The sequence below is a fragment of the Dermacentor silvarum genome, chromosome 4 (genome assembly GCF_013339745.2).
Source record: "Dermacentor silvarum isolate Dsil-2018 chromosome 4, BIME_Dsil_1.4, whole genome shotgun sequence".
In the NCBI taxonomy this organism is placed as follows: Eukaryota; Metazoa; Arthropoda; class Arachnida; order Ixodida; family Ixodidae; genus Dermacentor; species Dermacentor silvarum.
The window spans coordinates 15,438,115-15,455,013 of record NC_051157.2 but is presented as its reverse complement, the minus strand read 5'-3'; the positions used below and the strand labels follow the sequence as shown (position 1 = coordinate 15,455,013).

The 16,899-nt window shown below is 45.8% G+C and overlaps 1 protein-coding gene and 1 long non-coding RNA gene across 21 annotated transcripts in view; one reads left to right on the top strand and one right to left on the bottom strand.

Annotated features, from left to right (window-relative positions):
• LOC119449503 (uncharacterized) overlaps positions 1-16,899 on the bottom strand; it is a 205,141-nt gene that overhangs the window by 62,771 nt on the left and 125,471 nt on the right. For 5 of the 20 annotated variants that reach the window (XM_049665248.1, XM_049665253.1, XM_049665258.1 and 2 more), the window contains one exon: positions 15,809-16,098. The exons of the other annotated variants lie outside the window; for them this stretch is intronic. In XM_049665248.1, the coding sequence (XP_049521205.1) occupies positions 15,809-16,098 (290 nt within the window). The remainder of the gene's footprint in view (positions 1-15,808; positions 16,099-16,899) is intronic. 20 annotated transcript variants of the gene reach the window in all.
• The window catches only part of LOC125944655 (uncharacterized), a 55,515-nt gene that overhangs the window by 35,405 nt on the left and 3,211 nt on the right, over positions 1-16,899 (top strand). The gene's annotated exons all lie outside the window — the stretch shown is intronic.

Sequence of the window (16,899 nt, the reverse complement as noted above, 5' to 3'; positions counted from 1 at the left end):
TTCCATTCTGCGCACCCGTAGCAACGGCCAGAGGACGCAGTTGCACCGCACTTCGCCCTGTTTGCAACGTGCCGCACGAGACAGATTGTTCGCGCCAGCCGATATATCGCGAAATGAAAACATGTATACAGCTGCGCTCAAATTTCGCATTTAAAGAATCGTAATCGTCGGTAAATTTTAACGTGATAGCGTTAAGGACCCTGTGTCGCAGAAAATCCGGCGTGGGCGTGCGATGTCGGTGTCCGTGGTGGAGAAAATCATCCTGAACCACCCCAACCGCGCAGGTCCTCCAAAAAGTGGAAGGTTTTGGTGAACAAAATTGAATTTCTCACAGTGAAATCCGTCCGAAAAAAAGTAAGGTATGACTTAACCACAACCTACAGACATTGTGGTGTCGGATTGTAATTTGAATGTACGAGAAAACATAATTCTGTTACGAGGAAACTCCAACACAAACCCCTTTTCCCAGCATTTCTACCAGACCCACAGCTGCGTGCTCGGGTGGTTTACTTGCAAAATGATATCAAGGCGGCGCTCGCTTCCTAGGTAGCTCAAATTGGGACTTCGCTTGCCCAATGCGTTTTGGACACGCGCACCCACCTTGGTTGCTGAGTGGCTATGGTGTTGGGCTGCTGAGCACGAGGTCGCGGGATCGAATCCCGGCCATGGTGGATGAATTCGATGCGGGTGAAATGCGAAAACACCCGTGTACTTAGATTTAGGTGCACGTTAAAGAACCCCAGGTGGTCCAAATTTCCGGAGTCCCCCACTACGGCGTGCCTCATAATGAGATCATGGTTGTGGCACGTGAAACCCCATAATAATTTAATTGGACACGCGCGCGCGTCGGGGCATGCAGTAGCAAGCAATTTATAAAAGATAATCAAAGTTGCTAGGGCATTCACATTTTCATATAACACGACTTATACTGACCCTGGAAAAACGTTTTCCCAGCAATGCATATCTGTGAAGTGAAGCCGACTTTCAGGAGATCGGTCTAAGCTTTGTCTTTGTAAGCTGGCTTTTTCACGTTCTAGTTGCAGTGGGAAAGCCAGCTTACAACGGGGCCCGATAACGAGGCTCGAATAGGGCCCGATAACGCTATCGCGTTCCACTCTTAAAGGCGAAGCATAAGCGTCCTACAATTTTTTTTCTTTTACTTTTTTTCACTGTTGTATTGACAGTTTCTTAGCAATGTTATGTTATTCATGCGGTTATCAAAGATTGACTGTTCAAAAATAATTCTGGGGTTTTACGTTCCACTACCGAGATCTGATTATGAGGCAAGCTTTAGTAGTAGCTTCGAGTTGTTTGCTCGTCTCAGTTTATTGTTCTTGCCGACACGGATACTCTCGCATTCGTCTCGCATAATAAGCTGACTGAGCTTGCGGAATAGCTTCCCCTGTCTGCGATCATCATCGATCGCAAACCGTATTCATTTTGATGCCCTTTGGTATTGAAACAGTATACCATTGAAGTAGAATAAAATTGAAATTGAATAGATTAGAACAGAAGCACGTCTTCCTTGACGTTTACACTGCGCTTTCACAAGAGCATGGTTATCGTTCGTATTCCCAGTGCTGGCAAGGAGGAACTATTCTCGTATGCAATGCACTCGAGGACGCGAGTGGGGTAACTGCGCAACAAGTTTAGAGAAAGGGATCCATGCTGAATGCATTTTTTGTTTATGCGGGTTCGTTGTGCGGTGCTTTACGTTAGTCAAGTGATATCAGCAATCTTGAGCAATTTATGCCACTACCACCCGTCTGTACCATGGCATGCGATACAAAAAGAAATGCTGTGCCATTCCACTCTGTGAAGGTGGATGACCAACGAAGCTGTGCATGTGGTGACTGACCGCTGCTCCTGTGAAACGTTCCAATTTTTCGGGATCGGGGCCACATGGACGGTTCGCATTTCTTACTGCCTCGCGGTCCTGGCGAACAGCCCGCTTACGCTTGGCGTCCGCAGCCCGCTCATCGTCGATGGTATCCTTCCGCCGCCGCCGCATTAATTCCCTTTTCTCTGCGACACCCAGGAGATATCAGTGGGCGCCACAAGGTAGCGCTACGCTTTGGAACGATGCATGTTTCAGCCGGCACCGCAAGGGGGCGCGACGTTTCAGAGCGATGTGCGCTTACGCACAGGCAAAGAACCTACACACGATATAAAAAAGAGTATGACATTTTTTTTCAGTTCTTTTTTGAAGGATGGATACGCCAATCGCAGCGCGCGTACTGGCGCTGACGCCCTCACATGCCCGCCAGGGTGAGCTACGTCACCTAATAAAGAAGCAAACATAAGTTCCTGCGAAAAGAGTGGTGTGTTGCAGACATTTTTTATCCAAAAATTTAAGAACTTCACCATCCCGATGTTTTCATATGCCGCCACAAGGCGGCTCGACGCATCTGAATTGTTGTACACGCCGGTCAGTCTACTACACGGACGCAATCTCCTGGAACCTTGCCCTTAACAGCTTCGCTATAACATATATGGTGTGGTTGCTGCAAGAAAACGTGACTCGTGTAGAAAAGACTATGGGTGAGATTTGCTATATTGCGGCTACTGAGCACGTTGGAAGTGTAAATTTCTAGTTCACATGAGCACATGCTCAGTATGTTGCCGAGCATTTTAGGGATACTGCATCGCTAGTTGTCAGTACGTGATCAAGGATCACATGACCTCTGAGCTCAGTATTCATTCTGTGATTGTAAAAAAAAGACCGAAACACGTACTAGGATGTCACCAGGCGTTGTTACCACGCATCGACCGCATTACTTTATCGTATAGAATGCAACGACACGCGCGGCACGTTGAAAAGAGCATATGCGCGTCTACCATGCTGTTCCCTACCGGGTTAGCAAATTTCATTTGCCTTCTTTAGTATTAGTCTAGGAGGCGGAAAGAAGGCTTGCGTGGCTGCCTCTGGGAAGTGCATCTTTCTCCGCATTGCACATGTGCTAGAGGTGAAGCCTGAGTAAAGCCGTAAGGAAAGGCTGAAAAATATGCAAGAACTAGCAGAATAAAATATTACCCACTGAACACAAGACGTTTTGTAGCCGTCTTAAACCAGCCAAAATGAACTAGAACGTCTACAACTATTCAAGATGGCTACAAGACGTCTTTATATGTACGTCTTGAAGATGTCTTGCGAGGGACGGCTTGAAGGTGTCTTGTTAAGCTGTTTTAAGCTATCATCTTGCTAAGACGGCTACAAAACGATTTGTAAAAACGTCTCGAAGATATCTGTGCGGATCCTTATCCAGGTATATGTATACAATATGCATTTCAGTTCTTTCCGCTGCTTTATACGGTTGTTATATATTTAGCACCCATACTGGCCACGCAGTCTGTACTTAAAAACATGTACATGCACTGCCTTTCCTTTGGTTTGTCATATTACCATCCTGTAAGGTGTACAATTCCATTGGCTGCGCTGTACGTCTGGTCGTAGCGTCTATACGTATTTCACGAAGAAAAAAAAACATGAAGCAAACGTAAAAAATGTGCTAGATTGAAGGCAGCATAGTGCAAGACCTAAGGCCTTTAACCACGTTAATTGAGGAAACTGAAAAAGTGAAAAATAAATTCAAGGGTTGTACGTGCCTAAAATATGAAGCAGACCGTAGGTGGAGACTCCGGATTAATTCTGACCACCTGGGTTCTTTAAGATGCACATCAATCTAAGTACACGATCGTTGTTGCGTTTCGATCCTGTCGTACCCGCGATCTCTAGCTGAGCAGCGCGATGCTATAGCCACTTACCTACCGTGGCGGGTAACAGAAAAACGTGTGCCTACGCTGAGCAGCGGCGCAAATTTAGTGTGAGCGTTAATTTCAGATAGATGAACAGGTGAGTCCGATGATATATTTTTGTGGCAGAAGATCGATCGGGTTTTTACCTGTGCGGTTTTCTGCAGGCTGCCACAATGGGCGTTTTTCGCACGATGCTAGTTCAACCTCCCCGCCAGCGCGTTATTTGACAGTTTTTAGCTCCTACGGCAATCTGCACATTGAGCTGCATCAAAATTCCGCTGTCAGCTGTTCAATCCAGTAGTAAAAAAAAACTATAGTATCGCAACTTCATCAATTTCTTATTAACACTTTTCACCAGTCGTGTACTCCGAACTTGTGAGACTGAATCGTTCATTTCATCGCTCTTTCAAATTAAATACCTATATACGCTCAAAAGCTATAGCTAAAACTGGCGCTATAAATAATGATGTGCACGTTGGGGGGAGAGCAGCATATCATGGCATTTCAGTCTAGACGTGTTCGTTTTGCCCAATTATTTGCAACCACGTACCGCACGGCGATTTTAGAAGTGCACCACATATTGTAGTAAGCTTTGCCCGAAATTTTAATACTGCAACGTTTATTTGCGACATATTTGAAATGTTGTGAATGACCTTGCTTTGTATATTTACTTGGAATATTTTTCACAATAGAAGCGCGCACTTAACAAACTCGTAACACTGCACCAAAACCGATATTGCAGTCACCAGGACTGCGCACGGTTGGCCAGCAGCTCAGTGCAGCCATATACAGCCGATGCATGGCGGGGGGGGGGGGGGGGGGGGGGGGGTATTATGCCAGCGTCTACCTAGATTGGAGCGCTTAAGGCGGGCAAATTTGCTTTCGAAGTAAGTTTGTAGTCCACGTGCACTTCTCACAACGTTTACAAGGGCTTTGCCCAACATAAAACACCTTCGATAATTCGCGGTATCTTTCAGAGCCGCGTATACTGAATCTACTCTGTCTGCTTTGGACGTGGTCTTAGGTGCGCATAACAAAATTGCGATATCGTTTAGTATTGCTATGTCGCAGAGTTTTAAACTTGACACTTTCCGAATTTTCGAGACTCTTTCGAAAGACAGCGCCGACATTAAATCAACATCTGCTTCCAGCCCATACTTGATTTTACATTTTATTTTAAATGCAAAAAACGTCATCGAAATCGGTGTAGCGATTCCTGAGAATGTCGATTTCACCATTCCTAACTATCCGGAGCTAACGCTGCAAGCATTACGCATTTCAGTGCGCGCGCTCTACACGAGCGCGTTTCCGGAGTTTCCTTTCTCCATGCTGTTGTGCCATAGCACCTGCCATTATCGCCACCCGTCCCTCTGGGTCCTGCCGACTAGTCGCCAACGGGAGGCGGCGACACAATACGGCGCGGGGGGACCTCGGCAACTGCCCCGTCTGTGTCCTGCCGACGTGCAAGCAGCCCCGGCCATCATCGCCACCCGTCCCTCGGGGTCCTGTCGACGAGTCGCCAGGGGGACGCGACGACACAATGCGACGCGAGTGACGTCAGCAACCGTCCCCTCTTCCTCCTGTCGACGAGGAGCCGCCGCCAAGGGGATTTAAGGAGGAACCGGCCCATTGTTAAGCGAGAGAGTCGCTACCGGCCGCCCCGTCGGTCTGGTGCGCTCTTACCAGCTCTCACTGCTTTGACCAGCTATCCCCAGCTAATGGCAGCTATTACCAGCTATTACCTGCTATTCCTGCTATATCTGTACATATTTGTACATACTGTATAAAGCTTTCGTCTCCTCTTCGCCTGCTGCTAACGAAAGGCTACGGCGCCGTGACTGGCAGACATGGAAGGAGGATGAGATTGGAATTTTCTACCTCCCCCCATGCCCGACGGCCCTGGCTGCATAGCGTCGTTGCCTCTTCACAACCACTCTCTCTCGACGCCTCCAACCTCACTTTGCCGTTCTCTCTCACGACCTGCCCTTCGAATCTTTCCCCTTTCACATCTTTCACGGCTGGAAGCGGCGCCGGTTGCTCGGGCAAGTCGGTTCTCGTCCTTATTTTGTAGCGTTAGCTACACTGGCCTAGCCAAGCCCGTTTCGCGCAACACATAAAGAGCCGTGCTGCGCATGCGCAAGGATCAGTGATGTCACACGGCTTGCGCACCGGAGCCGGCACCTCTCGCGCACTTCCGCCGCCGCCGCGCGCGACTCACCGCCGCCGGTCTGCGCATTCCAGAGGAGTGACGTCGTAGCCGTTGGTAGACGCACTGGCGCCGGCGCTCGCTCGCGGTGCAGTCGCCGTCTGACACTGCGCTGGAGCCGCTGCGCTTCTGACTGGCGTTTGCCAGTGTGGTATAGCCATGGAGAAGGAGAGCGCAAATGCTGCTCAACAGCGCAGAAGAACGGAGAAGCTTGACTCATCGGATCCCGAAGTAGTTGCCTGGCAATTAGCGGTTGAGCGTAGGAGACAACCAGGAAAGCTAAGAATAATCAGCTGAACCTTTGCTAACGCTACGTATATCCTGGCATAGCCGAGCTAAGCCACTGCAACTATTTTTGTCTTTGAAAACTAGCAGAGCGTGCTCTCCATTTTGTGTCTACGATGCGTTAACCAAGGACCGTTGCTGACCCTCGGAGTACGCGGCGTCGCTTCTTTGACTCGGAAAGCGGATCCTGCCTCGTCGATACGGACAAAAAAAGTGAGTACCGCACGAAAGTGCCTTATTTCTGGGAATTGTTACCCCCAAATGCCCTTTGTATGGGCATGCCACGTTTGCGCGATGCGTTCGAAGAGTACACTGTGAGCTTGCCGCTGTCTTGAATTAAACGTTGATACATGTTTGTCACAGATCAAATAATGCTTGCGAATATCCATTTGTGAATAACTTTCATGACGCGTTTCCGTGTTTTCCTCGATGATCCTGGCAACGTGCGAGATATAGCGCTGCACTGACAAATTTAATTCCTTATTATATTGCAGTCATCCATGGTCCGTGGAATGCGTTCGGGACAGTTAGTGTCCCTGTGGGGGCGAAATGCTAAAACACCCGTGTACTTAGATTTAGGTGCACGCTAACGATTCCCAGGTGGTCCAAATTATTCCGCAATTCCTCACTTTGGCGTGCCTCATAATGCAGATCGTGGTACTGGCGCGTAAAACCCCATAATTTTTGAACATTAAGGAGAGTCAAATACTCATGACAGGTTTATCACAGCTGCTGCTGTAGGCATGCCGAAACTTTAGGGCTTCAACTAGCGTCGCTCGTTTGGCGATACAGAACGCTGCTTCCTCTTATAGTGGCCCACCATTCCCGCATTGTTGGCGATCACGAACGCGATCAGGCAAACTTGCGTAGCCGACATAATTTGTTTGGCATGTTTATTGTTATTCAATTCCTGGCTGGCGCGGTAGCGCCGTTCAAAAATATTCCCGCCTGGAATCGTGATGCCCATTGTTCTTGCGTAAAATCGCGCGCTTTCTGTTGCGTGTTACTGCGCTTGCTTGCAATGTGTTACGTTTCAACTCGTATTGTACTGTTTGCGTGTGGGCCACCTGTTTTATTATTTTGATTTCCGTTTAGTGACGGTAATGTAACTTGTAATATGCATTCGGTCGAGCTACAGTGACCCACGTTTCGAATCTATTGATTGCTGGTTGGCACTTCTAAAATATTGCGACTTTGTGGGTGCCTGCTCATGGATGCAGACTCAGGAACACGCCGTTTTGCGCATAATTTTCTTTCGCACTATCAATTTAACCCAGTAACTGTGCGTGGCTTAAATTAATTCGCATCGGCGTTTGTACTGCAAGTTATAACCTCAACTCATAATCTACTCGCGCGTAGCGTCAAGCGTTGAGCAAACTTAGACACTTGCAGCGTTGTATCAGCAAGCTGAAGCGCTGGTAAACAGACCGATGCATGAGAGAGTGGTTTCCTGTGATGCGCATAACGATGGGCCTTTGTTATCGCAAGACTAATTATTTGCACCGCTGAAAAGGTCATTTCTTATTCCTATTGTACCATAGACATGCGGAAAAGTCAGGCCGCATTATTGTTCCAGAGCGGATTATGTGTTCATATACATGGTGTCTTTTTTTTTAGCGGCAACAATTAAAAAAAAATGCCTGTGGCAGATAGCACAATTATAACCCTTGATCAAAATTACTCGATAAGGCGGCCATTACGTTACGAGAAACCAATATGCTTTTCGAATAATTTACTTAATTGCGCTAATAAACACTAACTACTTTGCAGCACATATTTTAATCTACGCATTGTAGTTAGTGGGTATGAAATGCATATCGACTTAGAACGAGATTTGAGGACTACGCTAGTTTCGATATAATAATTTTGAATGTGTCCACCGAAATGCATTGGCGTTCCAGTTAGTGTGTTCTTCAATGTATGAATCAGCCTTTTCTTAAAAATTAAGTTTAAAAACTGTGCATTTTTACTGCAAGTTTGATACTGCATATATCGAAACCGTTGCCATCCTCAGAATTTGTTCCAAGTCGATATGCCTGGCATAATCACTAGCTACGATTAAAATACGTGCAGTGAGGTAATCAATAAAAGTTCTTTAATGTAACTGTCAATTGTTCAATTAAAAGTTTTGATTTTTCGTAGAAGTAATAGGCCACCTCATTGAGTAATTTAGAACAATTTGGACAGCACAATTGTGCTGTCTGCCACATGTTCTTAAAATTTAGTTCAGCTGAAATAAAAAGGACCATGTAGAATGAGAACATACCGTATGTTCTCATTCTACAAGGTTTTATTTTTTTTTAACTGATCCAAATAAAAAAAAAAAACATTGCATGTGGCAGATAGCACTTAGGCAAGTGCAATGGTCCAGTCATATCACATGCCTCAAACCATTACGTTATTAAGCTGCTTTCTGTGTCACATAGAGAGAGAGAGAGAAACATTGTTTAATGAAATGCTGGAGATGGTAGCCTGGCTATTCGCCTGACATGCTATTCCGGGTGCTTAATAACGTAATGGTTTGAAGTAGTGATATGACTAGCCTATGGCGCTTGTCATTTAATTGTCATTTTAATTGAGTATGTAGTTACCGGTAAGCTGAACCAACCGCTAAGTAGGTTGAGCTTACCACTGAGGCGAGGATGACAGAAGAAAGTGAATACGCCATTGAGGCCTCAGTAATGACAGAACAAGATGTTGGCCTTAAGAATAACACACGGATGCAATGTCAAATCGTTTGCGCCTTTAAATAAATAAATTCTAAGTGTGGCCTGTATGTGCGGCATATGCATTTTTGTGTCCTCGTTAACTGCTAGTTTCGACCGAATTTTTTTTATGCTTCTTCACTTGGTTATTGACAAATCTATCAGTCCTAATTTAAACCACAAGAATGATTAATACGTAGAATTTTGCTCACATTGACTTGCATACTTTGCAACAGCTAGGATAATCAGTTCAAATTCAATGCTGCATCTGGCTTATGTTTTCTTTTGGTTCTGGAGTTCATGTTACAAGAAGAAAAAAAAAAAAACAAAGGACGCCGATCAAAAAGTGCTAATAAGAATTTGACGTACGGAAGCCTTGATCAAAACACGAACTGCTCGAAGCGACGGCATTCTGCGTCTGCAGGCAGGATATTGCCATCGTTGCGATACAGCGTTTTTTTTTTTTTCTGTAGTTTTCTGTAGTCTGGATAGCAAGGTATTCGGGAAACTCTTTTCAAATCCAGTTTCTTTAGCAATGATAGAAGCCTTTTCTCGTCGGTGGCATATTCAGCCTGCCACGTGCTCCGCAACTGCAATGTAAACGACATTGTTTCTTCACTTCTGATTCATTTCTAATTCATCTCTTTGACATAATTTCTTGCTTCAAGCGGTTTCAGAGAGACTGCTTTCGCTGATGTAAAGATAGTCGCGATTCGCGCAGGCTGTTCTGTATACAATGCTTGGAACATATCTTCTGAATCTTCACATCTGCCTGTTCATGCTGCAACTAGCGGGCCTAAACGTGGGACATTGACTTGATAGGGTTTCAGAACAATTGCGATGGCCTTGCTCACTCAAGTGACATAGGCGAGGGTCGTGCGAGCTCGAGGGCGCTCGTGGCGGGCAATGGGGCAGGCCTCAACGATATTTCATGGAACGAATGAACATTTCCGGTTATGCTCACTCGGACGTAATCTGTGCAAGTCATTGTCAGAAATCTGGTCGCGAGGATTTTAAAGCAAAAATTTTACGGCGATCCCGGCAAATTTGCTCTAAATCAGAACGCTCAGGGCAGTGGCGTATCAGGTGGGGGTGGGTGACCGGGCTTCCGCCCCTCCCCCTCTTCAAATTTTGTCTATTTCTTTAGGCCGGCGCCCTGCTCCCTTTTGTGCCTGGCACGTCGCCTATATTAACAAAGGCGCGTATCCTTCGAACGTGCGGCTATTATGGGCATTCGCGTCTCAACGCTTCTCCGACGCCTGGGAGCTTAAAAGAACGAAGCACCACAGTCAGGACGATCGCTGTGCTTTAGCTCCCCCAACCCCACCCCTGAAAAAAATATCCGGGCTACGCGCCTGGCTCAAATTACGTCGCGAACATTCTGAGTGCGGTTACCCCGGAAGTGTTTCATTCGTTGCGTAGAACATCGTTCAAGTTGACCAGTGACCTCGCTTGGCTGCGCGTCCTTGAGTCGACACTGCCATTCAACATGTCCCAAGAGGAGGCCTTGTCACGTTTTCTGAAAACCTATGACGCGCGGCGCATATATGTTCCTGCCTGCACGTTGCATCAGGAACATGTGAAGGACACGGTGTAGAATTGTTTTTCGGCGCAAACTGCTACTACATTTAAATCAACAAAAGATGCAATTTCGAAAAAGGGCTTGCAGCATGTGTATGATTTGAAAACGAAAAATGTCGCTTGCGATGTAGTTGTGGATGACGTGGCAACCTTCAACCATGGCACTGGCCTTCTTGGACAAGGATGTTGTTATCGCCAAGAATCCGGATTTCACGGTAGTATATCGGGAGCTTGCTACCGGGGCTACAGATAAGGCCGAATCGCAGCGATGGCATTATTGCATCTGCATACGGAAGATACCTAGGTCGGATTTCTAACAGTTAGTGTTTCCAAACAAGGCTGCGGTATAAATGAGTCGGAACTCTTACCAGTCATATGTAATAAAATCTTTTTATAGCGAAGCCCAAGGGGGAGCCAAAATTACGTCATTATATTCATTACTGCCGTTCACTGCAATACATGCGCAATGTCGCGCACAAATTTCAACTTGTATAGAAGAAGACGGCTTTTCGGCCATCAGAACCACTACATGGCCACGTGCTCGCTGAACTTCTGATAAAACAGCAAAAGAAACTTCGGTGTCCTTAACACACCACTTCTTAGCATCTGACACGATTGCCTTTACGATAGCTGCCTTCTGTTTCAATGTGATGATCTTTCGTTACCGCTTTTATTTGGGTCGTCTCCAGCATCGCGAAACCGCTGAAACGGTGACGGTTGAATAGGTTGCACGCTGCGACACCAACAATGCTCGTCATGTGCTAGCAGCACGTGGTACACACAGGGAGGCGTGGCCTCTGAAATTGCACCGGCGCAATCTCTGAGGCCTCGACTATAGCTGCACTAAGTAGCCTGCGCGGTGCCGCAGTGAGAGGAATTGCCACGGCGATCTAGAGTCTGCTTATGCGTACCTACGCGTAGTGGTGACAAGGACCAGTGTTGAACGGTGGATTCAACGCAAATACGTAAACGTTTTAAACATCGGCAAGGAATGTGTGCTCTACCCGGCGGAAAGCAGAAGCGAGCCTGCAAGGGTCGGGCATTTCTTTTTTCGGAGAAAACTGAAGTTTGGTGTATCTATTGGCAGGATAATTTTACTTCGTTGAAACGAGGTTATAAAAACATTCATTTCTTCGGTGATTTCAGCGGGAACGTCATTTTGTTGTATACAGTAATTTGTTATATCCTGTTTCGTTATAACGAAGTTTCACTGTAACATATTTGTTAATCTTTTGTCTTACCTTCTAATTGCAGGTGCAAAATCTGAGGCCAAGCATCATTAGAACGCGCTAAATTTTCTGCGGGTGCATCATCAGCCTGTGGAAATGTCTAAGCCAGTTCCCTGAATTGTGAAGTGACCAATTATAACAGACAGCCACAATGCAAAACTCTAGGAAGTGCATTAGAAACATTTTGCTTATGTAGTGGCATGTTACTGATTTATTAAAAATTCTTTCAAACCTTTGACCACTTTAGCAATTCATTTGTGTGAACAATCTTTCTTTATGTTAAGCCAACGTGGCTTTGACACGTGTTTATCGCTTTTGTGGCTTTGCCGATGTTTCAGTGTTGCTATGGTAGGTTGTAAGAAATGGGCCATAGGGATTGGTACTGTCGGTAAAGCCAACCTTTTTTCAATATTGCAAAGAATACGAACATCCTCATTGATTTCTCTATATAGCAGATAACAAGGAGACACTCAATTCCTTTATAATTAATGCTATAATGGAAGGGTGTTTGGTGTATCTAAATTCTTGAGTGTGCCAAACATCCATGCAAGGAAAACTTCTGTAATAGTGTTGCAGGAGTCTTTGATATTATTCCATCTGCAAATCTTGATCAGTGTTGACAACGTAAGTAAAATGATATTGGGTTTTCCCGGACCATAATGGGCAATGTATGCCGTTTCTAGCAAGATCACTGAAGCTACGCAACATTTCGTTGGATAGTTGACATCGGAAGGAGACAGACCATCTGGATTGTAATATGACGTAATTTCAGCTTCTAGAGACTTTAAAGTATGCTAGTGCTTCCCCTAGCTCACAATAGATTACGTGTTGAACTAAAGTTTAGAGAGTTCAAATCCGTTGTACTTAATATAGTGTGTATATATTGACAGTCACCGTGTTTATTCCTTATTTGTTTCTTCACTTTTTTTCCACAACGGGAAGACTTGGTAACTTTATGGAATACATTGTGTTGAAATAACCTACGTCGTGTTCAGATTTCACGTCCTCTGCACTTTAGACTAAGTATATTTACACTCACTATCTTTTGTAAATACTGTAAAACAATTTAGGGCTTAATTAGCTAAATACGAACGGCTAGAAAAGGTCATGCCTTAGTTGGCAAGTAGATGTTTAAAGCATTTAAAAACGTTTTCAAGACATCCTCAAAACGTCCAGCAGAACGTTTTGTAGCCGTTTTCAAAACGTTCGCAAGATGTCTTGCAAGACGCTTTCTAGCCGTCTTTAAGACATCTGGTAGACGTCTTGCAAGACGTCTGATATCCCAAATTTGGCGGTGCATTAGACGGTCTTAGAGACGGCTACCGAACGTTTTAAGACGTCCGACAAAATCTTGGTAAGATGTCTTCAAGAAGTCTTAATATCTTGCCAGAACGTCTCCAAGACGTCCTGTAAGCGTTTAAAATGGTTTTGAAGACGTCTTGCTTATCTTGTCAAGACGTCTTGAAGACGGCTTCTAGACCAATGTGTGTTCAGTGGGAACGTAGATGTGAGGCTACCTACGGAAACATGCAGCTGGGATTTCTCAAGAATGCTGCACCAGCCTGCTTCTGACAACACAGTGTGCATCGTTCATTTGAATATGTAATTGTGCTTTGCGACAGAATAATGGATGGTCGGGCACATGCAGAGTTCTTTGCGCAAAGATCGGACTCTACGCAAAACGGGTGCCTAGAAAACCCACGACAAATACGGGTTGATCATTTTTAAGTTTGCCGGAATTAAAAAAAAAATGCCTTTTGCAGATAACATAATTCTGGTTCTTGAGCTGGATTATTCAGAGAGGTGGACATTACTTGCACGAGAAATCGAAACACATATTCAACTAAACACCAAAAAGTCAATAATTAACTTCTCAATTGTTTACAGCACATATTGCAATTTACGAATTGTAGCCGGTGAGTTTGTACGGCGTATCCACTTGAAATGAGTTTTCAGAATGACACAGTTTGGAGATATCCGCCATCAAACTCGCCGTAAGAATGCACTGTTGTTCCACTTACCTTTTTTAAAAACCGCTATTTCATGCATTGAAGAGCCAAAAGTAACTGAAACGCCCTCGTATTTCGCCCTGCACATTGGAAAATAATATCTCAAAACTGGTGTCATCCTGGAGATTCATTCAAGTGCATACGTCTAGCAAGCTCATCGGCTACAATTCGTAAATTGCAACATGTGCCGTAAATTTATTAATTAGGAAGTTAATTGGTGGATTTTTGTTGGATGTGTGTTTCGATTTATCGTGCTAGTAATGGGCGCCTCTTCGAATAATGCAACTCAAGGACAAGAATTATGCTATCTGCCACAGGCGATTTGTAAATATTCCTGAAAGCTGAAAAATGATCCCTCCGTACAATAGACCTCAAGCTAGAATCTTAAATAGGGTGTCAGCGTGAGGACTGGTACAGCCATTCCGGCCGCCTTTCTTTCTTCGCAGCGTCCAAGCCATGCAGGATGGAAGGCAACACGATTGAAGCCAAACGATCGAGTCAGCCCAACACATGATCGTGACGTCACAGCACGCAGTAGCTAGGTTCTGCCTACTAGCTCTACCTAATAGCTCTACCGCTCTGGCAGGCAGAGCTATTAAAGCTGCGGCAGGGAAGCCGAATAAGTGCGCGTCAATTAAAAACCACCGGAAACCAAACAAGATATCGGTCCATACGCCGAGTCTCAGAGGTCACGTGTTAGGCCGACACTGCGAGGGAAAAAGCGAAGTGAATGGCTTCACAGAGAGTTCGCTCGCCAAGGCCGGCTGCATGACATAATGCTCCCTCTTATTTCATTTGCTTCCTACACGGCCCAAGCTTTGAAAACGCGTGCTTATTAGCGGGAGGAGGGTTAGGGCGAGTTAGGTGCGTGAGAAAGCCTGCCTACTGTATTTCGCACATCGTCTTGCACCGCTAATGGCTTTAACAAGCAATCACATCAGTGGCGACGCATTTAATAATTGTGACTATTAAGGTGATATACAGCCGGATACATATATAACTTGTAATTCGGTGAGGCTGCCGGGTTCACAGAGTTTATAAGAATAGGCGGAACTGGCGACTCTGCTGTTGAGGAGCAGATGATGACTCCACCGCCTGCTTGACGCAGCTTCTCATTCAGCGTTTGAGCCATGTGATGTAGATTTATGACACTTTTCTTACCAAAGCCAAAAGCTGGGGATGGGGGCCTTAATCCAGGTCGAATAATAAAATATGCCTTTGGTTTCATTAGCCTAAGATGCACTGCCTTACTTCTTTCACTCTCTCTTTTGAGAACTTTGTTCAAGCTTTACGTGAAACACCCCGTATACACACACTTGGTTACGTGTTAGTCGACAGCACAGAGTTTCACAATATTACTAGAGAGAACTGTGGCCCTTTGTGTCTACGGGAGCTCCAAGCAGGGCGGTTAAGCCAGCATGGCAATGATGGGCATTACATGGATTTGCCTAAACTTCGTCCTTCTGACTTTTAATGGCTTCGTGGCTTTGCAAAGTGATCATTTAAAAGAAAGTACTGCGTTATAAATCATTAAATGAACATAATTAATATTGCCCGACGGCAGGATTCGAACACAGGACCTCTAGCACACAAGCCCCATATTGAAACCATTACGCCCCGGTTGCAAGGACGAGCGCAACCACTGCAATTAGCAGCGATTATGCGTGCTTGCAGAGTCTTATTACTTTCTGCTATAAAAAAAGCATACATTGGTTTGCCATTTAAGCCAATTTAGGTCCTGATAAAGCGTAATAAACGAAGCCACAAGGACGTCCGAAGCCCCAAGCACGAAGATCAGACAAATCCATGTGCTTTGCCCACCATTCCCAAGGTGTCTGAACGATCGCAGCGCCACAATTCCCTCTAGCAGTTATTGTAGGAAACTCTGTGGTAGACAGTATTGTTGCTTCGTATCTTTTTCATTCGCGTTCCTGTGTTTTCCTATCAGACATCTGGGATAGCCGGCTCACGTAAATGACATGTCAGAACAGGCCGCCGAGTGACGTTCATCGTCACCATCGGCGCGGTGTGTCTCACCTGCAGCTGCGCGTGTTGTAGTAGAACCCCGTGGAGCACTCGGCGTAGTCGCGGCACTTGCAGCGGCAGTCGCGCGGGTCCCACACCATGCCCGGCCCGTTGCAGGAAAGCATCTCGTTGTTGTTGCGGCACACGCAGCGGCACTCGTTGTACTGCTGCAGCGCGTTGCAGTCGGTCGGCTTCTCCTTGCACTCGCAGCTGCACTTGTCGTGCTTCTCCAGCGTCACGATCTCGTGGCCCACGAAGTTGAACTTGCTCGCGCCGGGCTCGGGGTACTGGGCCTTGATCACCTGCGCGACACCGTAGCGTCCCATCTTAAGCACAAAAACCACTCTAACCACTAACAACGTCACTGATTGATCGATCAGCCAGCTTATAACGTCCCGGAGCAACGTTTCGACCACCGTAGCTCGAGATTACTTTTGACCATGTAGTGAACTATAACGTGCACCTCTTGTCAAATTACTCGGGTGTATTTCAGCCTACATCCCAATGCGGCTGTTGCGGCCGGTAATCGAGTTCGCGAGCTCACGCAGTAGTGGGCCTTCATCCCACGAGGCCATCGGGCTATATAATACTGCTGGTGTCACTGCCGCCACTAACACCACCACAATTTGATCGTAGCGGCAAACGGTTCAAGTGTTCCAATTGGTCCGGCATATGAACTGCGATTGCTATTTTGTTTTAAGTTTATAATGTCAGGCGTGAAAATGGTGCACACGTAAGTCTGGCGTGAACTCCTGTACCCACCTCGCGTTATGTAGCCGAGAACAGAACCGTAAGAGATTCGAATACTTGGGCGGCAGTGTAGGACGCGAGGAACCAAGCTGTGCAAATCGGTGAGTGCGAATATATGCCATATAGATGAGGCACTACAATCGCCCATGACAATGCAGTTAGTACCTCACTTTGACATCAGCATTTATGGCCTGCATTTTCTCCATACCTATTCTGAAAGAAAGAAAATAAGTAAACGAAGCTTTGTGGTCGTGCTTTAGTTCGATATAGCTTATTCGATGTTTCGTTTGACTAGTCTTGCATTCCTGCCCCCGTAGAATTTTCCAGTCTCAAAAAGTCAGTCTGAAATAAAT